Source organism: Crocodylus porosus, unplaced genomic scaffold (genome assembly GCF_001723895.1).
Source record: "Crocodylus porosus isolate Cpor-Errol unplaced genomic scaffold, CroPor_comp1, whole genome shotgun sequence".
NCBI lineage: Eukaryota > Metazoa > Chordata > Crocodylia > Crocodylidae > Crocodylus > Crocodylus porosus.
The window spans coordinates 31,392,522-31,419,154 of record NW_017728886.1 but is presented as its reverse complement, the minus strand read 5'-3'; the positions used below and the strand labels follow the sequence as shown (position 1 = coordinate 31,419,154).

General features: G+C 40.3%; 1 protein-coding gene across 3 annotated transcripts in view; it reads right to left on the bottom strand.

Annotated features, from left to right (window-relative positions):
* Window positions 1-3,602: 3,602 nt before the first annotated feature.
* CUNH10orf67 (chromosome unknown C10orf67 homolog) overlaps window positions 3,603-26,633 on the bottom strand; it is an 86,636-nt gene continuing 63,605 nt past the window's right edge. Inside the window, exons 11-16 of one of the 3 annotated variants that reach the window (XM_019532049.1) lie at window positions 25,955-26,046; window positions 25,785-25,850; window positions 15,475-15,562; window positions 13,420-13,500; window positions 10,205-10,310; window positions 3,603-6,293 (exon numbers count right to left, since the gene is read on the bottom strand). In XM_019532049.1, coding sequence (XP_019387594.1) covers window positions 6,127-6,293; window positions 10,205-10,310; window positions 13,420-13,500; window positions 15,475-15,562; window positions 25,785-25,850; window positions 25,955-26,046 — 600 coding nt within the window. In that variant the 3' untranslated portion in view covers window positions 3,603-6,126. Of the gene's footprint in view, window positions 6,609-10,204; window positions 10,311-13,419; window positions 13,501-15,474; window positions 15,563-25,784; window positions 25,851-25,954; window positions 26,047-26,633 lie in introns of all 3 variants that reach the window. The other 2 variants (XM_019532058.1, XM_019532067.1) reach the window with 2 other exon arrangements.

Sequence of the window (26,633 nt, the reverse complement as noted above, 5' to 3'; positions counted from 1 at the left end):
CTGCGCAAGGGCCCGCTCGGGCCCTCACCCCGCCCGGCCGTGCCCTCGGGGCCGCAGCCCGCACTCGCGCGGGACACGGGGCTGCGCCCGGGCGGATTCGAGTTCAGCGGCTCCAGCGCCGGGACACAGGAGGGAGCCGCGCCCCGCCCGGCGCTCACCCCCGCGCGCAGGCCCGACTCGGCCCCGCCGGGTCCAGTCCGAAGCCGCTAGGTTGCGTGGCCTGGGCAGGGGCAGCAAGCCCAGGCTGCCAGGGGAAGGCGGGCTTGGGGGAGGCCGCCTTTCCTCGGGTCAGGGCCCGGAGCCTGCTCTCCAAGGGCTGCGCTGAGCCTCCCCCCGGCGGAGCTTCGTGCTGCGCGGGGCCGAGGTGGGCACTGCCAGCCGTGAGCAAGTGGAACAAGGTTGTGGGATCTGGGCCAGGAAGGGGCTCTGGCCGTGCGGAGATCCTCAGCCCCCTCCACACTTCGTCCCCGGGCTCTGCATGAGGGAAAATACCAGCTATCCCGTGTGTGCCCTGGGTGTGGGCATGTCTGGCACTACACGGGTGCCCTTGCTAGCACCCTTACGGCAGGGATCCGCCTGGGGCAGTGCTGGCGGCAGCTCTGGCAGCCCCCCGGGGCACCCCAGGGTGCGGCTCACAAGAGGTGCGGACAGCTGCACTGCGGGGCGGGGTGGGGAGTGCAGAGGCCGGCAGCTGCCCGCACCTCGCACTTGACTTCAGGGTTCAGCCAAGAAAGAGCAAGTTCACTCCACACGCTCGGGCCCCGCAGAGCTCCTCGCTGGGCGCTGTGTATAGGGAAGGAAGGGCTGGGGAGGAAACACAAAATAAGCAAACATGACATGTCTCCGAAGTGCTCAAGAATGTATTGATACATCAATAAGGCCCAGTCTTGAGGAGGCCGAGCATCTCAAAGTGGCTCCGAGCCCATACCCGCTGAAGTCAATGGGAGAGGTTTTGTTGACTGAAGTCGGTGAAGGATCAAACCCTTGGATTTCAAGGGCCTGTGGCACTCCAAAAACTTTAAACAGGGTGCTAAAGCACCTCGCAGGATCTGCCCCCCTAGTGTATGAGTGTGCGTGGATGTGATTGTTGTAGGGCTTAGGGCACAGCCCCATGGCTGGCAGGAATTCCCAGCAGCCTCGAGCTTCTAGTTAGGCACAAGATAACCAGGGTCATGGGGTAAGAGACCAGAGCTCCCCCTCCCTGTAAGATCTGAAAATCATAAAGGGGGGGGGGGTGTCCTTCGACGTGATTGCTCCTTCCAATGAACTGGTTTAATTATTTTTTTTGCAGACCCCCCCCCCTTTCCTCCAAGAGTCAAAGTGTAATTCTAGCCCTGAAGATGACCATACTTTCCTCCTGTGCTTGGGCATTTACAAGTACATTAACCTACTCAGATTCCAAATTTGAAAGGTCCTCTTCCTAATATCTGTTTCCCGAAGTCTATACAGTTTTCTGTTTTTCCCCATTCCCCCCAAGAGGAAAGCAAGCAAACCTTTACCATGAAAGCTTAAAAAATAATAAATTACAGGAATGTAACAGAAACATGCAACAGCAAACTTGGCTACTTGGTTTTAGTTCAACATGCAAGGATCCTACTCCTATAAACATTAATAGAGATATTGAACTGGTGTTAACAGAAACAGGATAAGTCTTTTATTCTGATAGGGAAACAGTGGTTTTATGTATCTAAAATACTGTTACAAATATAGATTTGAAATTTATGAAAAATTCCTTGACAGTGCCCTTTCAACCACTTTTTAAACTGACCTCTTAACCCCTTCATCCTGGATTGACAGAGTAATTTGAAACAGAAACAAACAATGTAATCTAGCAGAATAATTTGCGCTGCTTCTGTAAATCAGATATTTATGTTTGCGCTTTCTCTTGCTGACAAGTCCTAAAGAATCACTGTTATTCCGAGTTTTTATCTTTGAGATTCATGTCTTTTCTACTCATTAAGAATGTGTCCAGAGATTACAAAGTCAATAGTATCCAAATACCAGACTGTGAGAAAAGTCTTCTTGAGTACATAAAATCAACTCCAGTGCATGTCATACAATGGAAGGTAAAGATGTTCTTAGCTACCCAATTTTATCACTGTTAAACAAGAAATAGAATAAATATCCTTGCAAAATTTTACTTATGAATGTCTTATCCCTGCTCATGCAAACTTTTAAATGCTGACATTCTTTCTTTCACTATACTTACTACTGCAAATTTATCTAATGATCTAGTTCATTTAAATATAATGTCCATAATGCAGAGCTTTAATGCTTTTGAAATAAAATTTTTTTCTCATATGTCTATTCCTTTGGTGTATTCTTATTCAATATAGATAATTACTATCTTATTGTTAGATTAAAGTATAATTGTTAGAACATTATTGCTTCTTCATTTTCCAAATATCAAAATATTAGTCTTTGAGAGAAGTTACATTATTCATTTGACTGAAGTGCAAGCTACCAAACCAATGCAGCACTGGCCACACTGACTTTACAGTTATCTTAATGCAGTAGTGCCCAAGCAGTTCTTTTGGTTCCATTGGCCAGATGGGTGGTGTGGGGTTGGCTCATGGGCCAGATCCATTCTGTCATAATGTCCAATCCTGCACACTATATTGCAGATGTGGCCACAGCCCCAGCACTATGCTGGATCAGGCCTGCCACCCCAGCCCCAGCCCCAGCCCCGGCATGCCACATTAGGCCCCTCTGCTCCAGCCTTGTCCCTACGTGCACCTAATTGGTTCTCTACTGCCCTAGCCCCAGTCCTGTGCATACGGCATCAGTCCCGCATCTCCAGCCCTAGCCTCAGATCCAGCCCCATGTGCATTGGATTGGGCCCTGCTGTCTTGGTCCCAACTCCCTGCATGCTAGTGGAATCTAGTTATTTGGCCTGTGGGGCTTGGAAATCTGGCAGTGGGGGAATGGTGACAGCATTAATTGCCCACACTCGCCCCCACCAAATTTACAGACCTATGGGAAGCCATGAGGGCTGGATCACATGACTCTGTGGGCCGGGGGTTGAGCACCCCTGTCTTCATGGGTCATTCTCTAGAAATCTAAAAAAAATTACTTAGTGAAGTCAATTAATTTAAATTTCTGGATATGGTCCTATGGATCTTACTCATGCAGAACAGTCCTATAAAAGACAGAGATCCCTGAAACATGAATGGAAGTCCATCACTAATTATGAATGATGTGGAATCCTGGCTTCTGAAGCCTGGATAGGTTGTTACCAAGTACCATTCTTGCTAGGAGAGTCTACTTTGCTGACAGAATGCATGAACTATGTGCAGTGTCTATGGTGCTGAAAGGTAACAAGTGGGTGGAGATCAATACAGAAGTACGAATGAATCCTGCACCACCAAAACTAATAGAAACTTTGCAGTGGCTGTGGAATCAGGCACATAGAAGGGTGAACTAGTGATAAAAGAAGAATAAATATGTGATTGTCTGTTTGTGTGTCTGCCTAAAATTATCTGTCTTTTCTCTTGATGAGTCAGCCCTAATTGGAAATCATTCTAATTTTAGAACTATTAATTTGCAGAAAAATGTGCAGAACATTCTAAAATATACATTTTAATGAAAAATACGTTTCATGTTGTAGATCATGATGATTTTAATTTTGCATTTGTACAATAGGAACGCTTCCAATTACATGTGATAAAATTATAGTTAAGCTTTAGATATTATTGAAGTCAACAGTTTTTTCATGGTAATTCCTTGGTGCAACACCTTTTTTTGTTTTGATGTATCAATTTAGTTTCAGAACAGAAATGAGAGATTTCAAACAGGCTATTTCTTGGTAATAGCTGTCTTTCCGGCATAGTTATATTTCCTTTTTTTGTGGTGGATGCTTTGCAGCTGAGAGATAATTTAATAGTTCTGAAATTTCTCCTTAAATTGTTTAATGCTGTTATTCACTATACTGTACATTCAATTATGCAGTGCTCTTCATCTTACTGTACAATAGTTAAGAGATAAATTAGTCATTACTCTAAAAACTGGAATACAGTCACTAGTGGGGCAGAACTTTTAAGCTGTAGCCAAGCACAGCAACACTGCAAAATGAGTGTTTATTAATTATTTGATTGCATTATACAAGAAGTTAGACTCCACAGTAATAATTATAATAATTTTTCCTGATTTTTCAAAGCCTAAATTTTAAACCAATCTTCATATTCAAATAAAGCACTTGTGCTTATTTATGGAAGGCAGTGCTTAATTCCATTGAAAACCATTTGTATTTCTAATTAGACTTCAAAAGTAAAATTGGGGGATTGAAATGACTTTTGCTTCCTGAACTTTAGGGACTGCAATAGTAAATAAAAGAAAAATGAGTTTGAGACAGAGGCTTTTTAATCTCATTTTGCTAAAAGTGAACAAATTTAGCCATGGCAAAAATCTACTTGTTAAAGTACTACTTTTTAAAACTTGAAAGGTTAGTTTTCAGATCTCAGAAAGTTCTTCATCTTGGATGTCTTACTGTGAATTCTTCCAAATATGTCAGCTATAAGTAATCAGTTTTGCTCTTGTGTTCTTATAAAATCCTACACATGATTTTTCCATTGTGCATTACAGCCACGTATAATTACAACTACTCTCACGTACAGCAATGGCTGTCAGTGTCACCAAAGTAGACGTTATCAATTTCACCACTTTGGAGAACATCTGACATTCAGTTTGGCTGAGTGAAGAGAAGTATTTATGAACTGACTTCAACCATTCTTTCTATAAGATGACACTTTACTTGCAATTAATACAGGTTAGTAATCAGATGATCATGAAATTGAAACCATAAACCCAACATGTATCTTGAAATTACATTTCTATTATGTCTGCAGTTTTTATGGATGTGTAAAGATTTTGGGGAAGTTTTGGAGTCTCTTCAAATTTTGGCTGAATATTGGCCACCACAAATCAATTCCTTCCAGTAGATGTACTTATGCAACTTCTTTGATGAATCTAGGTGTCCCTTATTTACATTTTCTTGGGACCTTTTTCATCCTTGGAAGCTCAGGCTTCTTGACATTCTCCAGTTTTAAACTTTTCTAATAGATTAGCTACCAGAATAGAGCAGAAGTTTTCATTGTATTGGATAGACTAAATTGTCTTTATTATAAGAGCTGTTTGCTGAAAAAGTTACTGTTACTGAAATATCCAACACCTACAGACAGGCTATGGTTAATACTTTAGCTTCCCGCAGTACCACAGAGAAAGTTAAACTTTTCATCTGAGCTGCTATATCCCAATTCAGCTGATCTATATCTTCTGCTGCATCATTTAAAACCTCCCAAGTTTCCCAGTGCACAAGTAAGCTCTCAGAAATGGATGCCAATGCATCTGCATTGAGGGTCCATCTTGTTGGACAGATACAGGTGCCTAGTAATGTACTTAAAACCCCATATATTATGCCCAGAAATATGGCATTTTGTTAATCTGATTTTAAAATTAAGGTTTCCTTTTTGTAAGCAAAAGCAGGAGTATAGTACCTTTTCATAAGGTACTGTCAAACGTAAAGCATGTCCATAGCAAAATGTAGTTGCTGTTGGTGGTTACTTCCATTACAGATTGACTGCTGTGCCTGGCCGTGTCAACACCAGATGTTTACTGTGCAGTACCTCATTACTGCTGTGGAATAGCTCATTCATACTGCACAGTAGCATTGTAGGGTATGAACTGTGATGCGATGCTACAGCGCAGTCATAACAAGCTACTGCGCAGACAGCATCTCCTCGAAGCCATGCAGAGATGCTACTGCCGGTTACTGCGCAGTCATTTAGTACTTGGTTACGCAAGTGTCTCACGTAGACACGGCCCCTGATACTAACCTTTACCTATTAGTGATCGTCATAGCATATCTGCAATAGTTGTCAATGCTTACATTTCAATGTTCTATTATAGCTTCACTTATTGATATGATTACATTTGCTTTATGTATGCAAAGCTACATTGCATAATCCAATGTGTAATTTATGAACATCCATGTCACCAAGATATCATGGTCATAAAAACACTCTATTTTTGGAGAAGCTCTTTTTTTCATTTATCATAATTATGTATCATTATCCAAATTTTTACTCAGAAATATTTTTCACAATTTTAAGAGGCATATTTTCCATTATTTCATTTTACATAGCTGGATTTGTGAATTTTTTCTATGTAAGGGCACATTTTCAATGTGTTCATGGCAGCGGCCTTGAAGTAGTGTTGTCCGGCAAAACAACATTTTCTTCTTTCTTGCTTTTGAATGTCACCATGGTTCTTGTAGTTTTTGAAGCACATCAAATGTTCTGTGGTGATAAGCAGCAACTTTCAAAATTTGTCTGAAGCCTTTTCCCGAGTTAACAATAACAATCTTATGGAAGTTTCACTTGCTGAGTTAAAATAGTTTGTTCCTTGAAGCAGTACAGCAACAGAAGCAAAATGTCTATATATGCTATCACTAGCTCCATCATAATGGGACCGCTGAAAAGCATCAAAGTAGCATGAGTAGAACAGCTTTGCAAGACTAGCCTTGTTTTTCAGTAATACATAGGGAAAAACTTAGTCATGGTTGATGATGTGCCTTAGAAATGCTGGCAGAATCAAATACTGATATTTAGATCCTATACAAGGCAATGGTGAACACCACTCAGTATTAAAACCAGCAGATTGAAGTTCCTCAATTATTAAATAGCCACATTTAAATTATTTAATTTTAGTACCTTGAAAAATGTCCATTTTGTTTTTGTACCTCATTCAGTCACTACTCAGTAAGAATGGCTTAAATTCAGTACATACACATGTATTCTATGGGAAACTGAAATATGTAGTTTGCCTTTTGGTTTTAAATATACTTGGTATTAGTATTAGTATTGGTATTCTTTGTGGAACAATGTAGATTGTGGAAGAATGAAGAAAGGGAACAGCCTGCATCTGATTTGTTGATTACACTTGGGAATGACTATTTTTATGATTTGCTTATGTAACTCTTTGACTTCTCTTTTACTTAGACAAAGAAAAGGCTAAAAGTAAGATGGCAGTGGGAGGCCTGCTAGCCCCCAAGCATGATGGAGTGGTGTCAGAGTTTGAAAAGAGACAGCCAAAGAATCATGGTTCTGTGATATCTGTCTCCCCACTCCTCACACACACCCTTTGTAATAACAGCACATAGAATTTGTGTATGAATGGAGGAAGAAAGAAGAAAATACCAGTCATGAGGCTTTGGGAGTCAGTCCCAGGTGAGAAGAAGCAGAATAGACCTGTCATTGGTCCCATGAGATAGAGGGGATCAGAAGTCCTTCTGTAGAGATAGAGGAGGAGGCTCCATGACAGGGGGTCGGACTAGATGATCTGTCTAGGTCCCTTCCGACTCGTTGATTCTATGATTTGATGATTCTAGTCTCTCAAAATGTCCTATGCCTCTTTTTTAAAGTCCATTTAGTTGTGCCTCATTAAGGTTCCCAACTGCTTCTTTGCATTTAAACATTATCTGTTGAGTATGCCAAGTGGACTCAAATGTCACTTCGTGCACGTTTAACAGTTTTACAAATAGCATGCAGGCCTGCTATTCAGAAAGTTTTGTCTCTAATGTGATATGTGAGGCATTATGCTTGTTTCCTGCAGTGAGGAAATTCCCTCTTTGGCCAAAGCAATTTCTAAAGTTGGCAGAGTTGCACAGAAACATGGGTGTTTACTAATAAATAATGTTACTAACCGATCAATAAAGTTACTGATGCTATGGAGACCATCAGTTTCCTGCTTCATCAGTATCTGAGAAATGTCTGTACATATCTCAGATAGTCTGTGATCAAGTGCACAGAAATGAAACTAATTCTCTTTTCTGAGTGAAATTTTTGGGCTCCTTGCTGGTGCATGCTGTTTCAGTTTGCTCTAACCAGCATTTCATCTCTGTGGTACGTAGCACACAGAGAATTACTTGCAACTACAGAGGAATGCATACCCACATACACACACATGCACCCACCAACTTACCCCCTCACCCTGTGCAAAATGTCTGTACACAAGGATTCCTCAAAGGTTCTTGATCTTATACTCAGGGATAATAGACTTCATTCCCTCTGGGATAATGACTTCTGAATTTAAGAACTAGGGATATTGAGTTCAGTTCCTCCAGGAGGAAGAAAAATAGTTCTCTGGGTCAGACCTGATTGAGAATCACCACCAAAAGGAAGCCAGATTCAAGCCTGCACAGATTCAAGTCCTCTTGAATACAGCACTTCTTAGGTTCAGAGTCTGGCATTTCCTTTACCCTCAGTCATGAAGAAAACCCTCTGGATAGTGATACTGCAAATCACGCTATAGAGATCATTAGCCATGAAGAGAGAAGTTAGTTATTTGAAAGTTTAGCATCAGTTCATAGGCCTAATAGATGGTAGTATGTGAAATGGGACACAACACAGTTTTGAGTTACTACCTCCAGGGTACATAGTAATAACATGCTCAATGGTATTATTTCAGTAAATAACACAGAATAAGCTAATGCCAACACAAACAACAAAGGAGACAGGAGGTTTTCAGTGACAGGACTAGAAGCCTCTGAGAACAATGAGCATACTCATGTAAGTACTTTGCAGATCCTATGAAGTAATGTTCCACAGGCAAGCTGGCAACATTACTGACTTGGAAGACTACAAAAGACTTGCAATGCCACTTCTACACAATTGACTTGACAAGATTAACTTCCAAAACCGTATGCAGGTTTTCTCTGCACTTACGAGCATCAAAGATGGAAACGGTGTGGAGTTATGAAAACATAATGAAAGAGCAGAACATTGCCAAATGTAAACGTTTTAATCAGGTTTTTTTTGTTTGTTAGTCTACTACCACCCAAACAACCAAATGACTGACTTATTTTCACAAACGGTAAGGGTGGTATCTAGTTTCAGTCTCCACACTATCAATGAGATGTATGCATACTGTGGCTTTGGTCTAACAAAGCATTTAAACGTGCTTAAGTTTAGACAAGTGAAGTTTCTGGATTTCAGTGGTGTTACCATATTTACCCAAATCCAAGATGACTTCTAATTTAAGATGACCCCTCCACATAGTTAGATGCTAGACAATGGAAAATTATATCTGTGATTTATAATTTATAATTTTTCATGTCTTGAATCCAATTATTGGAAAATTGTCTTAAATTCATCCCACCTCAGCCACGGTAGCAGGGAAAGCAGAAGCAAGGGGGGTGGGTGGTGGTGGTGCAGGTGGCAAGGGAGTCAAGTGACCTGATCCATGCCCTGTCTCCTTTGTACCTTGGCCCCAGCACTTGTCCCTTCTGCCACCTTCCCCCCCATGCCTGTACCCCCTGGCTCTAGCTGCAGCCTGTGCCCACCCAGGCAGCAGTGGTTGTGGTGGTGACAGCTCCAACCACTGCCTGCCTGGTCAGGGCCTGGAGCCACAATGTCTTCCTTGTCTCTAGCTGGAGTGGACTAGAGCAAGAGCCACAACTGCGTGATGGGGGGAGGAGGGGGAGGGCGGGAGTTGAGAAGGTGGTGTCGGGGCAGAAGCAGCTGCAAGGGGCAAAGAAGTGATGGAGCTTGGCAGTGGCTGTGGCTCCAACTCCTATCCTGAGGCCAGGTTTGGGGTCAGAGCTGGAACCACAGCAGCTGCTTGCCACCCTGCTTTTTACTGAAATCCAAGACAAGGGGCTTTCCCTCCTATGTTGACTGGGGTAAAAACCTTGTCTGAGATTTGATAAAATACAGTACTGACCTGTATAACATTAGGGACATGCTTAAATGCCTTACTAGATAAAGGACCCTGAGATTTCATTAAACAAACTGTTAAATTAGATAATAAATACAATTCATAATTCTCCTAATGCTTATAAAAGAATTAAAAGTGTTTTGCCTTTCATCAGACTGTTGCATTACTTTTAAAATATCACATATTCACACTTGTCTGATAATAAGGTGTGCTCATAAAAACACTATGGAAGCCCTTCAGGTGTATCTTTTCAGAAGAGTATGGATGGAATTAAATACAGGGTTCTTACATATTAAGAATCCTGTACTCATAAATGTTACTGAAAATGTACCACTGACTATTGGCTAATGGGATAAACTGGATTTCAGATTCATGCCATATCAAAGACAGAATATAGAAATAAAAAGGATCACACTAAACTGTAAGCTATGCAGCTAGAAATACATAACGAAATAACAAAGTACATTATTTCCCCCCCAAATTTTGTACTCACCATCTTCATACAAATTGTACATTTCTGTTCCAACTGTAATCTGAACATCTGTAACTCTCCCTTTCTTTTCTTTTCTCTCTGTAGATGATTGGGAAGGTATCTGTGGCTAGTAGGGGAACATTTTCTGGTTAAGGCTGATCATAAGCTGATTAAGTTGATTTCATTCAATTCAGTTTCTTAGGGATTCTGGCTGAAAGCCATTCTCCCAAAAACAACATAACATAGCAACATAACAGACACATAAGCATAATATAAATTTAAACAAAATTAATAGAAATGCAAATGTAATAATAAAACAGGGCCAATCATTATAAAAGCATTATTCCTACTCCTAGAATTAACATAACCAAGTACAAATACGGTGATAAATCAGATCATGAAGTTATAAAAATATTATGCATAGTCCACAATTAACACAGTAAAAAACAAATATAGTGATAAAGTTTATTGGTCATATCAACAGTAAAGGTTGTTTAGCTTTGATTGCTTCAGCCTTGTAAGCAAAAACTGCAAGATGGTTTACTAAATATGGATCTGTTTCCTGGAGGAGCCATATTAATTTCTCTCTGTTTGAAAAGTATGCCAATTTCTGCAAGAACCGTGATAAATGCTTTCTCCTTAATTCATTATATAAAGGACATTCTAAAACATAATGAATAGTATCTTCCAAAACTCCTAGACAGGCTGGGTAACATCTTTTCGCCCTTGGAATAGAAAATCTACGAACAGCCAAAACAGCTGTGGGCATCTGTTTGGTCCTAAGTCTAGTCAAAGAGGTTTGCCATTTATTGTTGAGATGCAGCTGTAAATACCTTTCTCTACCCCCAGTCTCCCCAATCTAATTTCCAAAGAATATACAGAGGGGCAATGCGAGTAGTCCTAGCCACTGCAAAATCATTCTGCCTGGCAACATCTTGGGACCTCTGGAAAACCTGAATCTTTTCTATGGGGGAGAAGAGTCTTTCATTGTCTTTGACATAGTGTCCTATTCTGGAAAATGCAAAAGTGTGGAGAAAAGCTAGCCAGGGAGGTTGAAGAGAAGGGGGATTATTGATATCTTCTATATAGAATAATTTGAGCAAGCAAGACAGTAGAAGAGGCAGGATTTTAAACCAGAATCCTGCCATTCTAATAATAATATTAGTTAAAATGGAATCTAATCCCATCTCTAATCTCAAGAAGGATGTGGGAGTTGAAGAAGGAAGACCTAAAAGAGCCCTAAGAAACTTATTCTGAGGTATGTCTACATCACTACTGGTGGCATAGCCCCACACATCAGCACCATACAGGTTCTGGGACGCAACTTTGGCTTTATATGTTAATATGAGAGCTTGGACTGATTGTCCTGCTGTGGTCTCATAAAATTTCTTTCTAGCCACTGCTGATTGGGCTGCCTTAGTTTTAACCAACTGAACGTGGTGTTTCCATGATGGAAAAGCTGTAAACATCACACCCAGGTACCTATAGGTTTTAACAACTTCGAGTTTGATTCTCTCCATATTCCATGGGTATTTCATCAAACATTATTTTGGATTTATCATGGTTTAACTTTGTTATTTTGTACACAAAGATGCTTAAAAGTTGTAATTGATCTATGTAATCCGATGGGAGTTCTTGACAGTATGATGGTGTCACCTGTGTACATTAAAATAGGGATTGGGGTTGCTAGTAATTTTGGAGAATGAAAACAAGCATCCTGCATGTTTCCAATAATATCATTCATATAAAGTTTAAATAGCAAGGGGGCCAAAATATATCTTTTGTCTAACCCCTTTTTGTATCTGAAATTTCTGTGGAAGTGCGCCCTCTCAGGCCCCACCTAACTTGGGCCCATATATCTCTATAATATTCTATCAGCAGATGCAAAAGAGAAGGGTCAATCCCATAATTTAACAATTTTTCCCAAAGTTTACTTCTATCTATACCATCAAAAGCTCTTGATAGGTCAACAAATGCAACATACAATGCTGATTTGTACATTTGCATGTATTTGCATTTGAAAAACCAAAGGATAAATATGGTATCAATAGCGGAATATCCCCAAATCCAGTCTGATGTTCATATAATATGTTTTCTCTTTTTACCCATGCTATGAGATGGTGTAACAAGTGGTGCCCAAAGATTTTAGCTGAGACATCTATTAAATTTATTATATTATTTGATTTGGTAGAATAGATATAATTCTATGGAAGAACAGATCATTCACAGTCTCTGTATGAATGTGATTAAGGTGTTTATATTTTCACATACAGCTTTCTGAGAGAAAGCTATGTGACAGATGGATACCATTCAGACTTTTTTTACTTATTGCTAATCTTTTCTTTTTCTTTTAAAAATCTGTGTAAGCTAATTGCATTTTTAGATGGAGAGCTAGAGTTGTTTTTATAACCTTGATGTGTATTCTCTTGAATTCCATACAACAACTCTAACAAAAAGTTTGGTATTACTTTTTCATTTTTTTTAAAAGGCATCAACAATGTTTTATTTTCATTAAACTTCAATACCATGCTGGTCCCAGGCTCTTAATACTCCATTTCACTCTGTTTAACTACATCTATTTTATTGTCATCTTAAGTTTTAATGTTTAAATATCTGTCATCCGGAAGTCTAATCAACAAACCCACGGAACTGACAGAAACATTTGCCAAAAAACAGTTACTGTGGTCCCAAATTAAGTGCATGATTCCTATCTATTTTAGTCAGAGCTGACCCTTATCAGGCTCATACAGTTCTTGTTTCATACTGTTTATGACAGTTATATCAATTCATACTCAGAAGGCAATATCTCCAACCATAAAAGCCTAGAATTGTTTGTAAATAATACCTTATAGTTAAAACAGAATCTTGTATTTATTATCAAATGCATACAATAACAATACAATATAAGAGTAGCCCTATTACACAGTCACTATTTAACACTGAAAATTTTGTATTGTAAAAATCCCTGCATTCATGTAAAAGTAAACAGTGCTTGTAAAGGACTATTAGCGTGTAGACCAGCACAGAGAATTTTCAGATTTGTACAACAAAGCATTGGCCGCTATTAAAAAAAAAAAATCAGCAAATCAGTCTTTCATTGTACAAACCATAGATTTTGATTCTTACATAAAATCTGATCCCATACTTTTCAAAATTGTCAAAAATTGTACTATGCACATTAATCACAGAAAAAATTAGAACATAATTTACATTTAATGAAAAATTAGGTTGCATACCAAATGTGAGGGCACATATAAACCACCTCTATCCATCTTCATTTCGCTTGAACCAGTTTCAATACAGAGAGGAACAGCAACCTGAAAGTAACATATCAACTACAAATTAAATATGTTTAAAACAGTCTTTGCTCAAGACCCTATATACTGGCATATAAGTAAGTAATATTAATAAAATACTGAAATGGTATATGTCTTATTCATCTGATTACATAGGGAATACGTAGAATAATGACACAGACAACTGACACACTTAAAAAATATGTGGTTTCATATATGGTTGAATTAAAACATCTCTTTCATAACTAGGAGAATGGAATATATCCAGAGCTGCATTTGGTGTGAACTTAGTAAAAAGTATGGATTAATACAAAAATATGTAAATGCAACATTAATATTTTAATTTAATTTCATCATTATCAAGAAATTCTACATTTGATTCTGCAACAAATGGACATTTTCTGCAGCATATATTCTGCTTTTATGCATTAAAAGTCTGTTCTGCAAGGCATTCAAATACATGCTTAAATTTAAGCAAAGGGGTAGCTCTCTTGATGATATTTTTTCTTTGCAGGTACAATCAGAATTAGAATAATAAAATCATAGAACATTAGGGTTGGAAAGGACCTCAGGAGGTCATCTAGTGCAACCCCTTGCTCAAAGCAAGACCAGCCCCAACTATATCATCGCAGCCAGGCCTTTGTCTCCCCAGGTCTTAAACTGTTTATCTGGGTCTTAAATTGCTATATCACTTCTTGCATGACCTCTCAATCTGGAATGATTTTACTGACTTTCCTTTTGAACTATAAGTTAGGGGAATGTAGGGTATTTTATGACTTCACTCATTTCCTTGGAGCCAACTGAGTGTGGATGTATATCTTTATTCCTTAGGATAGGCATCTGCAGTTAAAATAAGTTAGATCCAACAGAAGTACTCTTTGACACAGTCTTTGAATTGGAAGCATTCAACTGCAGGTTTTATAGACTTCTTTTGTTATGTCAAGTTCTATTGTGCAGGTGATAAAAGTCTAGTAGATAGAAGAACTGTGGCCCACTACAGCTGTGACCAACCTGAAGCAAAAGGACATCAAAACACTGCCCTGACATCAAAATGCAAGCACCTCTGCTAATAAAAGTTTTTTTCCTCTGGATAAACTCAACTGCCATGTAATAAATATGTTTAATAAACTCTCAAGTTCTATTTTACCAAAATTTCCACCTTAAGTGCTCGTCTAAATAGAATGTATCTATCCAATTCCCTAGAGTTACATTGTAAGAATACAATTTGTCTTGAATATAGGGCAGTAAGTATTTGTGCCAGGGCAGAAGTGGACCAGGGATTGAACTGTGATTCTTCTGAAATCTAGAGAATTGAGATTTAATTTAAGACTCAAAGGACTCATAAGATTGACCCTCTCAGTCTTTCTTTAATCCAAAGGCGAATTATCTGTGTGGGTACCTAGCTTAGATTACTTCCTCCTTAAGACATCTCAGCTGTAATGGCAGCTGTTTTGGAGGAGAAGAAAAGGCCAGAATTAAAACTTCTCTCACTCTGTCATCCCACCCACTTCTGTAAGAAGTTAATGGAGACTTAATGGCTCCTTGAAGACTGCTGTTCCTTAATGTGTTGTGACACAATGCAAATAACTCCCTGAGCAAAGGAGCTCCTTACCACCCCTTTCTTTCCTATATGGGTACCTTGGGCAAACTACAGTCATGCTCTTAGTTCTCAGATTAATTGAAGATTTTAAAATAGTATTATTTGTGGTGTACAAGACACTGTGATCTTTGCCTAAACTTGCCTCCCAACAAGAGCACCCATCCCTGAATTTCACCTACAATTATGTACATAATTAGTGTAAGCAACACGGAATTGTGAACATGCAGATAAATATACACTATATTTCAAGCACTGCCTCATAAATTTTATACTGCTTACTTTCAAATTTGTCTGACTTTATGCTGTATTTAAAAAGTTGAAAGAATTTCCAACCCTCCCATCCTCTCCCAAACCACTAAAAGGAACAAAACAATTGCCTAGTTGTCTTTACATACTGTTTGACTGACGGTCGCATGGTTAAATGATGCTGACTGACGTTGTAGAGATTGCCTAAGAAACATCTCATTCTTAATGGCATGGAGGCTAAAAAAAAGGGACAATGTGTTAATTCAAATCATAAATATGCTTTTATAGAGATTATAAAATGTAGTGATTTAATATATTTTTGAATCGTTACAATGAATTAATTTTAAAATATTGTTATTGATTTTCAAAATATTAACTAGGAAAAAAATGAAGTAAAGTAACCTTTTTCTGACATAAGAAACTGGTTGCTACTTAATCTAGAGTTAAGCTGTACACAAAATATAGACCTTACAAGAGCCTCAACTTCTGGATTGTTTAAAAACATGGATTATAATTCCATGGCCACTGACTGGTAACTTGAACTATCTCATATATTTTGTAGGACTATTAAGATTAAAGCTTGAGTTTTAAGGCATGTTCTTTAAAATCCTACTTATATCCGTAAGCACTCAGCACAACTCAGGTCTTCAGTTCAACTCTTTTCTTTTAAATTACATTTTAAAACTCTATTCTTTTAAATTTTGACCAGGAGTTCAAAAATACTGTGGCTAAGCTTCTCTCATTTAAGGGAACTGAGCAAGCCCCTTATTTGTATTTGTTGTCCTTCAGTGACTTCCTCCTCATCTCTGGACTCAGTTCAAAACTATTATTTCTCCTTTTCAAAAGTTGCTTGTCCTCTCTAATCTCATGTCCATTGACTTTTTAGCTAATTTACTCAGGTTACAAACAGATACTGCATTTGTCCTGGGAGGGAACTATTTTATCCTGGGACAAAGTTCAATCTTTCAGACATATGCCTGTTATTCAAGGACAACCCCACAAAAGAGTTCTTGGAATAAGAAGTGCTAACAGCTTGTACCACAACATTGTGAAGTGCATCTGAACAGTTGCTCCAAGATTGCATAATTAAATCAATGGCAGAAAAGCAGCAGTGTATGTAGCTGCTCACTAAACCCTGACTGGAAGACTGCTGTGTATATATGCCAATCCCGGGACAAACACAGGCACAACTTAACCCAAGACAAATGCAACATCTAGTTCCTCTAATTTTTTCTCTCTTGACCTTCTTCCTCAAATCATTACATAACCACTTCTCAGTGGTTTTGCATTCCAAAATTTTCATTTTGTTGTAGACTACAAATGACAGACTAAGAATGGCTTTATGTTTTACATTAAAGGTATAATGATGAATAAAAGTATAAATACAGTAACTTTTTTCTAGTATCTTAAGTCTTGTTTCATAAAAGAAAAAAACAACAATTCAAAAAGAACATTTGATGATGATGAAAGACATCTTATTTTACTGATATAACCTATTATAGACTTTCAGGAACACAAATGAAAACAATAAAGGAAAGAAAAAAACTAGGTTGAAAGCAGCAATGAAAAGCTTCTGTGCATCCTATATTACTGAAGAAATAAACTACTGCATTTACTTGAATCTCAGACTACAATGAATTTAAGATGACCCCCCCAGTAATAAATCTTATAATTTTCTGTGTATACAATCTAATTATTAGAGGGTCATCTTTAATTTATCTCCCCATTGCTGCAGTGGGGTAGGCAGTGGGGGGTGGGAGGTATCAAGCATCTTGTCCCCTCCTTGTGCCTGCCCCCCCTTTACATTTCTGCCTCCTGCCTGTCCCTCGTTTCAGGCCCCTCCTTCCCTCATTGCTCCCCCTCCATGCCCCTTCCCTCTCCTCTCTTTCCCTGCAGCCTCTGCTTCCCACTCCCCCTGCTCCTTCTCCCAGCCTAGCTGGAACCCAAGGGGCACTTTTACATTTGTTCCTACTCAATTAATTGAGGCTGCTGGAGTGTTCTAATCAGAACGCTCCAACATGCTGCAGTGTCTCATGTATTCAGTGTCTCCACATTTTAAAATGGCTTGTTGAACAAGCTTTAGTTAAAGCACCCCTCCTGTGATTTTGAAATTTGGGATGCAGGATGCATGAGATGCTGCAGGTGTTTTAATTAGAGCGACTTCTGACAGCTGCTCTAATTAAAATGTCCCTCCTCCCCATCCCAGAGCACATGTACAGATGCCCCAAGAGTTTCCCTAACCTGTTGGTTAGGGCACTTTCCTGGGAAGTGGGTTTTAATACCCTCAAAATGAGGAGGGCCTAGACCCCAGGTCTCCTACTTCCCAAATTAGTACTCTAGCTATTAGGATATCAGACAAAAGGCAGATACTTCCACTTCCTGCTCCTCCTCTGCTACTGAACGGCAGGTATGTTTCCAGTGACTTTAGGTGCCTCCCCAACTGATTCAGGTTACAAAAGCACTTACGCAGGAATTAGTCACATTGCCAACTGATCTGGATCACTTCTGAGTATGTGCAGTTGCCCAAGCATAGGCACTTAGGGATGTTTCCAGGACAAAATGGAATCAATAATTAATCTATGCACATAGCCAGTTTTGCAGCTGCTGGAGTGGGGTTGATCTTAATCATTTTTTGTGGCTTGTTCCTCAGTATTCTGTTTAAATCCTATTTATGTGCCCACAAGGCCAGTCTGGTTTGGCATCCATGGCACTGATACTGTAATCGTGTAGAACTGAAAAATCTTTGAGGAATGCAACACTTGCACAGCTTCGTAATACAGCTCTTCACCTGTTTGAAATCTACTGAATTTTAACTCCAGTGTTCTAACACTCTATCTTAGCAGTGAAAACTGCCAGCTAATTTCTCAAAGTCCAGCTCAGTGCTGTACTTCAAACAGCTGTTAGGATTTTCAGTTTTTTTGCAAGGACTGCGTGCTACAGAAAAAAAACTTTTGAGATCTAAACATCCTAAAACGGTTCACATTTTAGAGTAAAAGAGGAGAAATTTACAATATTTTTCATTCTTCCTTCTGCATTTTCCTTCTTTCCTTCTGGTATTTATAAGTTTCTCCCTTTGATTATAAACTCTTGGGACTTGGGATTGTATCCTTAAATCAAAGGGATACATGCTATTTATATTTAGACACATATATACCACTACTTAGGAACTAGTGTGTTAAGGTGATTAGAAAGGAGTACTAATTTGGTTGGAGTTTTAGGAAACAAACTTCAGTCAAACTGCTAGTCTGAGGAAAGGCTGTACAAATGGTGGCTCATGGGTTGCATGTAGCTCATGAGGGTTTAAATTGCATCAGATAACTTTTGAATTATGAACTTTTTGAGAGAGTTTTAAAAAAATGAAAACTTTGGAGATCTTCAGGCAGAGTCACAGAAGTGCTAAAATATTTTAACTATTTTAGAAATCAGGCCTAGTCAGCTCTGGGCTATTGCAACCAGCCAGTTTTGAAGCCTGATTAGATTGTTAGTAGCAGAAGAAATGTAAATAACCTCTCATCTACTGTGAAAATTAAGTGGAGAGATCTGTAAGTGGAGAGATCTGTAAGAACAGCTTTATTAAATGAGGAAATTAAATGAGATGTGTAGGGCTAATTTGACTACCTTTTGCTAAGACCCATAAAACCACAAACAGAATTCTGAATGGGGTGGAGTAGAAAGAATCAAATAAGCAATATACTACAGTCTGACTGTCTCAGTAGTCTTACCCTTTTCTGAATATACACCAACTGATTTTTAATGAATGTTAAGAATTATATATTTAGATGGGTTTTCAATTGGCTTTTATTACTTGCAAAAAGTTCTGCTTCAAGTTTTTTTTTCCCCTTTCCTTCTCGGGATATAGAGTCTTCAGTCCCAAAATCACCAGTCACGATCTTGCCCCAAGTCCTAGTGTCTGAAAAACCATTCTCTCTGGTAACTATTTGGTGGGTTAATCAAAATAAAGTGTTGGTCCAATGATAGTTTCTAATGACGTAAAAGTGTCCTCATCTAAAAAATCTGCATCACAATTAATGCTATCTGGTTTCTTTCATGGCAGTCCTAGCAAATGGGTAAGGAAGTCTGTATTGCTATGTTGCTTGTGTCTGTAAATTAAACAGGTTTTCAGTTTCTAGTATTATGGTGGCACTTTTCATGAGCATGAAAGTCACAAAATTGAAAAAGAATAAGACAACTGATAAGACTTAATATATAATTTATTTGATGGAAAAAAGTTAAAAAGTAACTACAAGTACAAATATGATAGATATTAATATTCGCAAAATACTTGCAGATACTTCATCCATTATAGGAATTAATTTGGCCACAAGAGGGCTCCCATATTTTACAGTTAAATGCAACAGAAACAGGAGCATTATAAAGAATAATTGTAATTTATAAAATTAACAACATTGTGAAACTAAAACAAAGTGTGCTTTCCAGGCAGTCACATTTCCATGGGAAACAAAACAACATAAGGTTTCACTATGTGCAATACTTCAGTAAACTCAGAAGAAACTGAGGCAAAACAAGAAATTTCCTACAATCTGGCTATACAGCTCGCCATAAACAGAACATTTAATCAAACCAAATTAGTCTTTATGGTCTGAAAATAATTAGATTTAGATAAAAAGATAACACATTTACCTTCAACTGATTTAGATGCAATTTACTTTACTTTAATTGCCTCTGGTAGTTAGCCATATTATCCAGGCAGTAAGTGAAATTCCACCTCAAGTCAAATTTGAGATTGCACTCTTCTCTCTTTAACATAGCTTGGGTTATTAAAGAAAGACTTCAAAATGTTGGTAATACTGCCTTTATATCACCATTCTCGCAGGGTCTGTGGCTTTGGGACAAGGCCCCTATACAGGCTGCCCATGCTGGGGAAGCCAGAATTTCTCAACTCCCAAGGCCAGGCCAGGGAGTTCCCAGCTCTTGGCTCAAGGCTCTAAATTGTGGCTCCACAGCAGGGAGTTTGGACATCTAAGAGCCCTGGTTAGTTGGATTCCCAGGCTACCTAATGCACAGCTAAGAAATCCTGGTGTGGCTGGCTGCCTAAGAATTGCAAATATGGAAGAAACCCTGGTCCTGGGGCAGCTCACACTGTGGGGATACTATTGAGTCAAAGACTTTTGGATCCAGTCCCTGGACTTCCAATTTCTAAATCACAGCTCCATAGGAGGAATCCTAGAGGCCTTGAGAGCCCAGTTAAGGGGTTCCTGGTTCCCAGGTTCCCTGCAGGAGACTGAGAATCTACTTTTGATTACTGGTGTGACTCTCTGGGCGTTCAGTTTCCCAGCTTCATGGCAATGGGTCTGTTGAAAGTTTCTGGGTTAAGGTTAGAGGGGATAGCAACAAGGGTGATGCCGTAGTGGGTGTCTGCCATAGATCACCAGACCAGTAGGATGAGGTAGATAAGGCTTTCTTCAGACAACTAGCAGAAGTTTCTAGATTACAGGCCCTGCTTCTCATGGGGGACTTCAATCACCCTGACATCTTCTGGGAGAGCAGTACAGCAGTGCGCAGGCAATCTAGAAAGTTTTTGGAGAGTGTTGGAGACAACTTCCTGGTGCAAGTGTTGGAGAGACCAGCTAGGGGCCATGTTATTCTTGATCTGATGCTCACAAACAGGGAAAAAATGGTGGGGGATGTAGAAGCAGATGGCAAGTTGGGCAGCAGTGGCCATGAGATGACTGAGTTCAGGATCCTGACAAAAGGGAAAAAGGAGAGCAGCAGAGTATGAAACCTGGACTTCAGAAAAGTTGACTTTGACTCCCTCATGGAACTGATGGGTAGAATCTCTTGGGAGACCAGTCTGAAGGGGAAAGGAGTCCAGGTGAGCTGGCTGTAGTTTAAAGCAACCTTACTGAGGGTGCAGGAACAAACCATCCCAATGTTTAGGAAGAAGAGCAAATATGGCAGGTGGCCAACTTGGCTTAGCAGAGAACTCTTCAGTGAGCTGAACCACAAAAGGGAAGCTTACAAGAAGTGGAAACTTGGACAGATGACTAGGGAGGAGTATAATAATATTGCTTGGGCATGCTGGGATGAAATCAGGGAGTGTTTATACTCGTGCTCCAGGGGTGAGGAGGAGGTGCTTTAATTAGAACGGCTCTAAGAGCTGCCGTAATTAAAGTGCCCAGAGTGTCACATATACCAGTGTCCCCACACTGAAAAATGGCAGCGGGGTGCTTTAACTAAAGCTCATCAAATGAGAAGAATTAACCAAGTCTGCTTCAATGTGCTGTAATTACAGCATGTCACAGCAGCCTTATTGCACATGTATAGGTGCCCAGAAAGACCAAAGCGGAACTGGAGTTACAGCTAAGCAGGGACATGAAAGGTAACAAGAAGGGTTTCTGTAAGTATATCAGCAACAAGAGGAAGATAGGGAAAGTGTGGGTCCCTTACTGAATGGGGGAGGCAGCTTAGTGACGGATGATGAGGAAAAGGCTGAAGTACTCTATGCCTTTTTTATCTCAGTCTTCACAGGCAAGGTCAGCTCCCAGACTGTTACACCAGGCAGCACAGTTTTGGGTGGAGGTGAGCAGCCCTCAGTGGTAAAATAACAGGTTCGGGACTATTTAGAAAAGATGAATGTGTACAAATTCATGGGGCTGGATGCAATGCTTCCAAGGGTGCTGAGGAAGTTGGCTGATGTCACTGTAGGGCTTTCAAAGACAATGGTCTTTGAAAACTCGCGGCGACTGGGGGGAGTCCTGGACAATTGGAAAATATAGTGCCCATCTTGAAGGAAGGGAAGGAGGAGGATCCATGGAACTAGGCACTCCCCTCATCTCAGTCCCTGGAAAAATCATGAAGCAGGTCCTTAAGCAATCCATTTTTAAGCAGTTGGAGGAGAAGAAAGTGATCAGGAACAGTCAACATGAATTCACCATGGGCAAGTCATGCTTGACGAACCTGACTGCCTTCCATGACTGGCTCTGGGGAAAGTAGTGGATGCGATATACCTTGACTTAAGTAAGGTTTTTGATACCATCTCTCAAGCATTCTTGCAAGCAAGTTAAAGAAATATGGGTTGGATGAATGGACTGTAAGGTGGATAGAAAACTGGTGGATTGTCAGGCTCAACAGGTAGTGGTTAATGGCTCTAAGTCTATCTGGCAGCCAGTATCAAGTGGAGTGCCCCAGGGGCCAGCCCTAGGGCTGGTTTTGTTCAATATCTACATTAATGATCTGGAAGATGGGATGCAGTACACCCTCAGCAAGTTCACAGATGACACCAAGCTGGGGGGAGTAGTAAATATGTTGGAGGGTAGGGCTAGGATTCAGAGTGACCTCGACAAATTGGAGGATTGGGTCAAAAGAAATCTCATGAGGTTCAGCAAGGACAAGTTCTAAGTCCTGCACTTAGGATGGAAGAATCCCATGTACTTTAGGAAGGCCTTTGACATGGTTTCCCACCACATTCCCTAAAAAAAAACTTGGTGACTGAGGCATTGATGCCTACACAGTCAGATGGGTGGCAAATTGGCTAGATGGCTGTACCCAGAGAGTGGTGGTGGATGGGTCATTTTCAACTTGGAGGGATGTGGGCAGTGGAGTGAGTCCCCAAGGTCTCTGTCATGGGGCCTGTACTGTTCAAAATCTTTATCAGTGATCTGGATGTGGGTGTGGAATGCACGCTGTCCATATTCACTGATGACACCAAGTTGTGGGGTGAGGTGGGCACACTTGAGGGAAGGGACAGGATCCAGCTAGATCTAGACAAATTACAGAGGTGAGTGGATGAGAATAGGATGGAATTCAATGCAGACAAGTGCAAGGTGCTGCATCTAGGAAAAAGGAACCAGCAACCAACCTATAGGCTGGGGAACACCCTTCTTGTCAACACGGTGGCAGAAAGGGATCTTGGAGTCATTGTTGACTCCAGGATGAACATGAACCGCCGATGTGAGGAAGCAGTCAGTAAGGCTAACTGCAACTTGTTATGCATCTACAGATGCATCACAAGCAGGTCCAGGGAGGTGATCCTTCCCCTATATGCAGCATTGATCAGGTCATGGTTGGAGTACTGTGTCCAGTTCTGGGTGCTGCACTTCAAAAGGGATGTAGCTAGCATTGAGAGGGTCCAGAGAAGGGCCACTTGCATGGTCAAGGGGCAGCGGGGTAGGCCCTACAAAGAGAGGCTAAAGGCCCTGAACCTATTCAGCCTCCACAAGAGAAGGATGAGAGGGGATCTGGTGGCCATTTACAAACTCACCAGAGGGGACCAGCGGGAATTGGGGGAGGCTCTGTTCCCCCCGGGCACCACCGGGGGTTACTAGGAATAACGGCTACAAACTGTTAGAGAGAAGGTTCAGGCTGGACATCAGGAGACATTACTTTACAGTTAGGGCTGCCAGGCTCTGGAATGGGCTCCCAACTGAGGTGGTACTCTCTCCTTCCTTGGGGGTCTTTAAGAGGAGGCTGGACAGGTATTTGGCTGGGGTGATATGACCCTGGCACCTGTTCCTGGCCAGGCAGGGGGTCGGACCTGATGATCTGTCAAGGTCCCTTCTGACCCTAAGTACTATGATACTATGATGTATCCCTACAGGCTTGGGACCAACTGGTTAAGCAGCAGCTCTGCAGAAAAGGATCTGGGGGTTATAGTGGACAATAAGCTGAAGGTAAGTCAACAGTGTGCCCTTGTTACCAAGAAGGAAAACAGCATACTGGGCTTCATTAGTAGAATTGTTGCCACCATAGGTGATGCATAGGAGGAGCATGGAGGGGCACGTGCCCCCCTGAGATTGACCCCCGATGGCCAGTGCCCCCCCTGAGATTGTGGGGGTGCTGAGAGAAGTGCTGGTGGGTCTTCCAGGTTTGCCACTGGTACTGCCATGGGCAGTGGTGATCGGCTGCTGCAGGACCCCCCCAGTTGGTGATCAGTTGCTGGTGCCCCGCCAGTATCAGGAGGCATCAGTTGCCCATAGTTACCAGCAGATCGAGAGAAGTAATTATTTCCCTCTATTCTGCACTGTTGAGGCCAAATCTGGAGTACTGTGTCCAGTTTTGGGCCCCCCACTATAGAAAGGATGTGGACAAGTTGGAGAGAGTCCAGCAGAAGGGCAATGAAATGGTTAGGGGTCTGGGGCACATGACTTATGAGGAGAGGCAGAAGGGACTGGGTTTATTTAGTCTTCAGAAGAGAGGACTGAGGAGGGATATGATAGCAGCCTTTAACTACCTGAAGAGTGGTTTCAAAAAGGATGGAGATAGTCTGTTCTCAGAAGTAGTAGATAACAGAACAAGGAGCAATGATCTCAAGTCTCATCAAGGGAAGTTTAAGTTGGATATTAGGAAAAGCCTTCTCAGTAGGAGGGTGGTGAAGCACTGGAACAGGTTATCTAGAGAGGTGGCAGAATCTCCTTCCTTGGAGGTTTAAGACCCGGCTCGGCAAAGTCTCGTCTGGAATGATCTAGTGGGGGATGGTCCTGCTTTTTGCAGGGGGTTGGACTAAATAACCACCTGAGGTCCCTTCCAACCCTAATTTTCTATGATTCTATGATATAATTAGAGGAGATTAAATTAATCTTTGGAATAATATTTATATCCCTAGTCCATAAGTTATGAAAATATAGCCAGATTAGATATTTAGATATCAGACGAGGCATTTTCCATGTTTAACCCCAATGCTGAGTGGATAGGGCATATATGCTCAGGAAGTGGGAGGCATGACTTTCCAGCACAGTGTTATAACCAGAAACTACCTTAGGTACTATCCAGTTTCTTCTCCAGTCCTTTTTTCGAAGCTGAGCCAATGCACCTTATATTTAATAGTCATTGGCTAAAATGGATACAGAGCAATGCAGAGATGAAATCTCTACCATATTGGGAATCAGAAAGTCCCCGATTTACACATGTGCATCCACAATGAGTCCACATATATGCCTTGCCAGTGTGCAACTTACTGTGCATGATCAGAGTATGTGGGCATGTTTACATACCAACACCACAGGGTTAACAGAATTTCAACTTGTGCATAGGTGCCAAAAAACACTCGTGGCCAGAAAAATGCCATCTGGGCACCAAAGAGAAACAGAAATATACCCTAAGATTCTGTAATAGGCTTAATAATGTAATATGGCAGACAGTGGTAAATAATGCATATCTTAATGACAATGATTTTAGAAACAGATTATTATTATTATTATATCTTCATGGTTCCTCAACTGTCTTGATTAATATTAAACTAATTATAAAAATTTGCCTGCCTCTAAAGAGGGCTGGCAAATTACAACCAGGTCAGCATTATGTTATCCAAACAGTTACTTATTTCTTTTTATTCAGTTTCTGTTCATTTCAAGACCACTCCATGCAAGGCAAATGTCTGGGTAACCATATTAAATCATACTTTGCTATATGTGAAATAGATATATACCTTTATTTTTTAACTTACAGTGTAGGCAAAATTAAGAACTATTTTATTAATATGATTAATGCTGTAATACTATACCTTTTCTTTAGGATTTCAAATTTCTTTGCCCAACTTCGGTTGACTTGTTCAACTTCCTTTTTAAGACTGAAATGCAAAAGGAGAGAAAGAGAAAGAAAATAAAAAGGAAAAAAGGTTAAAATATGTGCAGAATTCCTAAACGAGTATGTCTGAAAATTTCTGACCAATACCTTTCTATGTGTTGCCTCTCTCGACCTTCAGACTTTCTCAGCTTCTCAATTTCAGCAAGCAATGCTCTCTTTTCATCTCCCTTTTCAATTATCTTTTCAATATGTTACAAAAAATAAATAGAAGTATTATTCATTTTGTATGTATAATATGAAAAAAAAAGTATAAAGTTTTGCTCTTGGTATCAGTTTTCCTATTTTTGGTTAGTCAAAAGGCAGGGCAGTGACCCTAAATATCTACAGACACCTTATAGACTGTGTCTATAACCTTGGGCTAATGTAGCTAACTACTTCTCTCTAGTTTTGGTTGTTAGGGTCAGAAAATAATGTGTTTCAAGAAATTAGTTCAAGATACAAAATCTTCTAACTCTGTAAGTCGGTAGTTCAGAGTTATCCCTGGTCTGGAGTACCCAAGAATAATTAATGTTTGACAGCTGTTTGGTGGCCTATACTGTATAATACAGATCACAGAACAAACAAGAATATCTTACTCTTATCCTATATGTCATATGTATTGATCATGCTTGACTGTGAGGGATTGCCATTGTCAATGTGCCATATTTGCCAGATTCTGATTCCACTGATATCAAAATGGTAAAGTGCCTATTGCCTTGAAAGGAAGACAGATCAAGACCCCAAATCTTAAATTCTTCAGGGGAAGGATGGTGTTGTCCAGTCACAA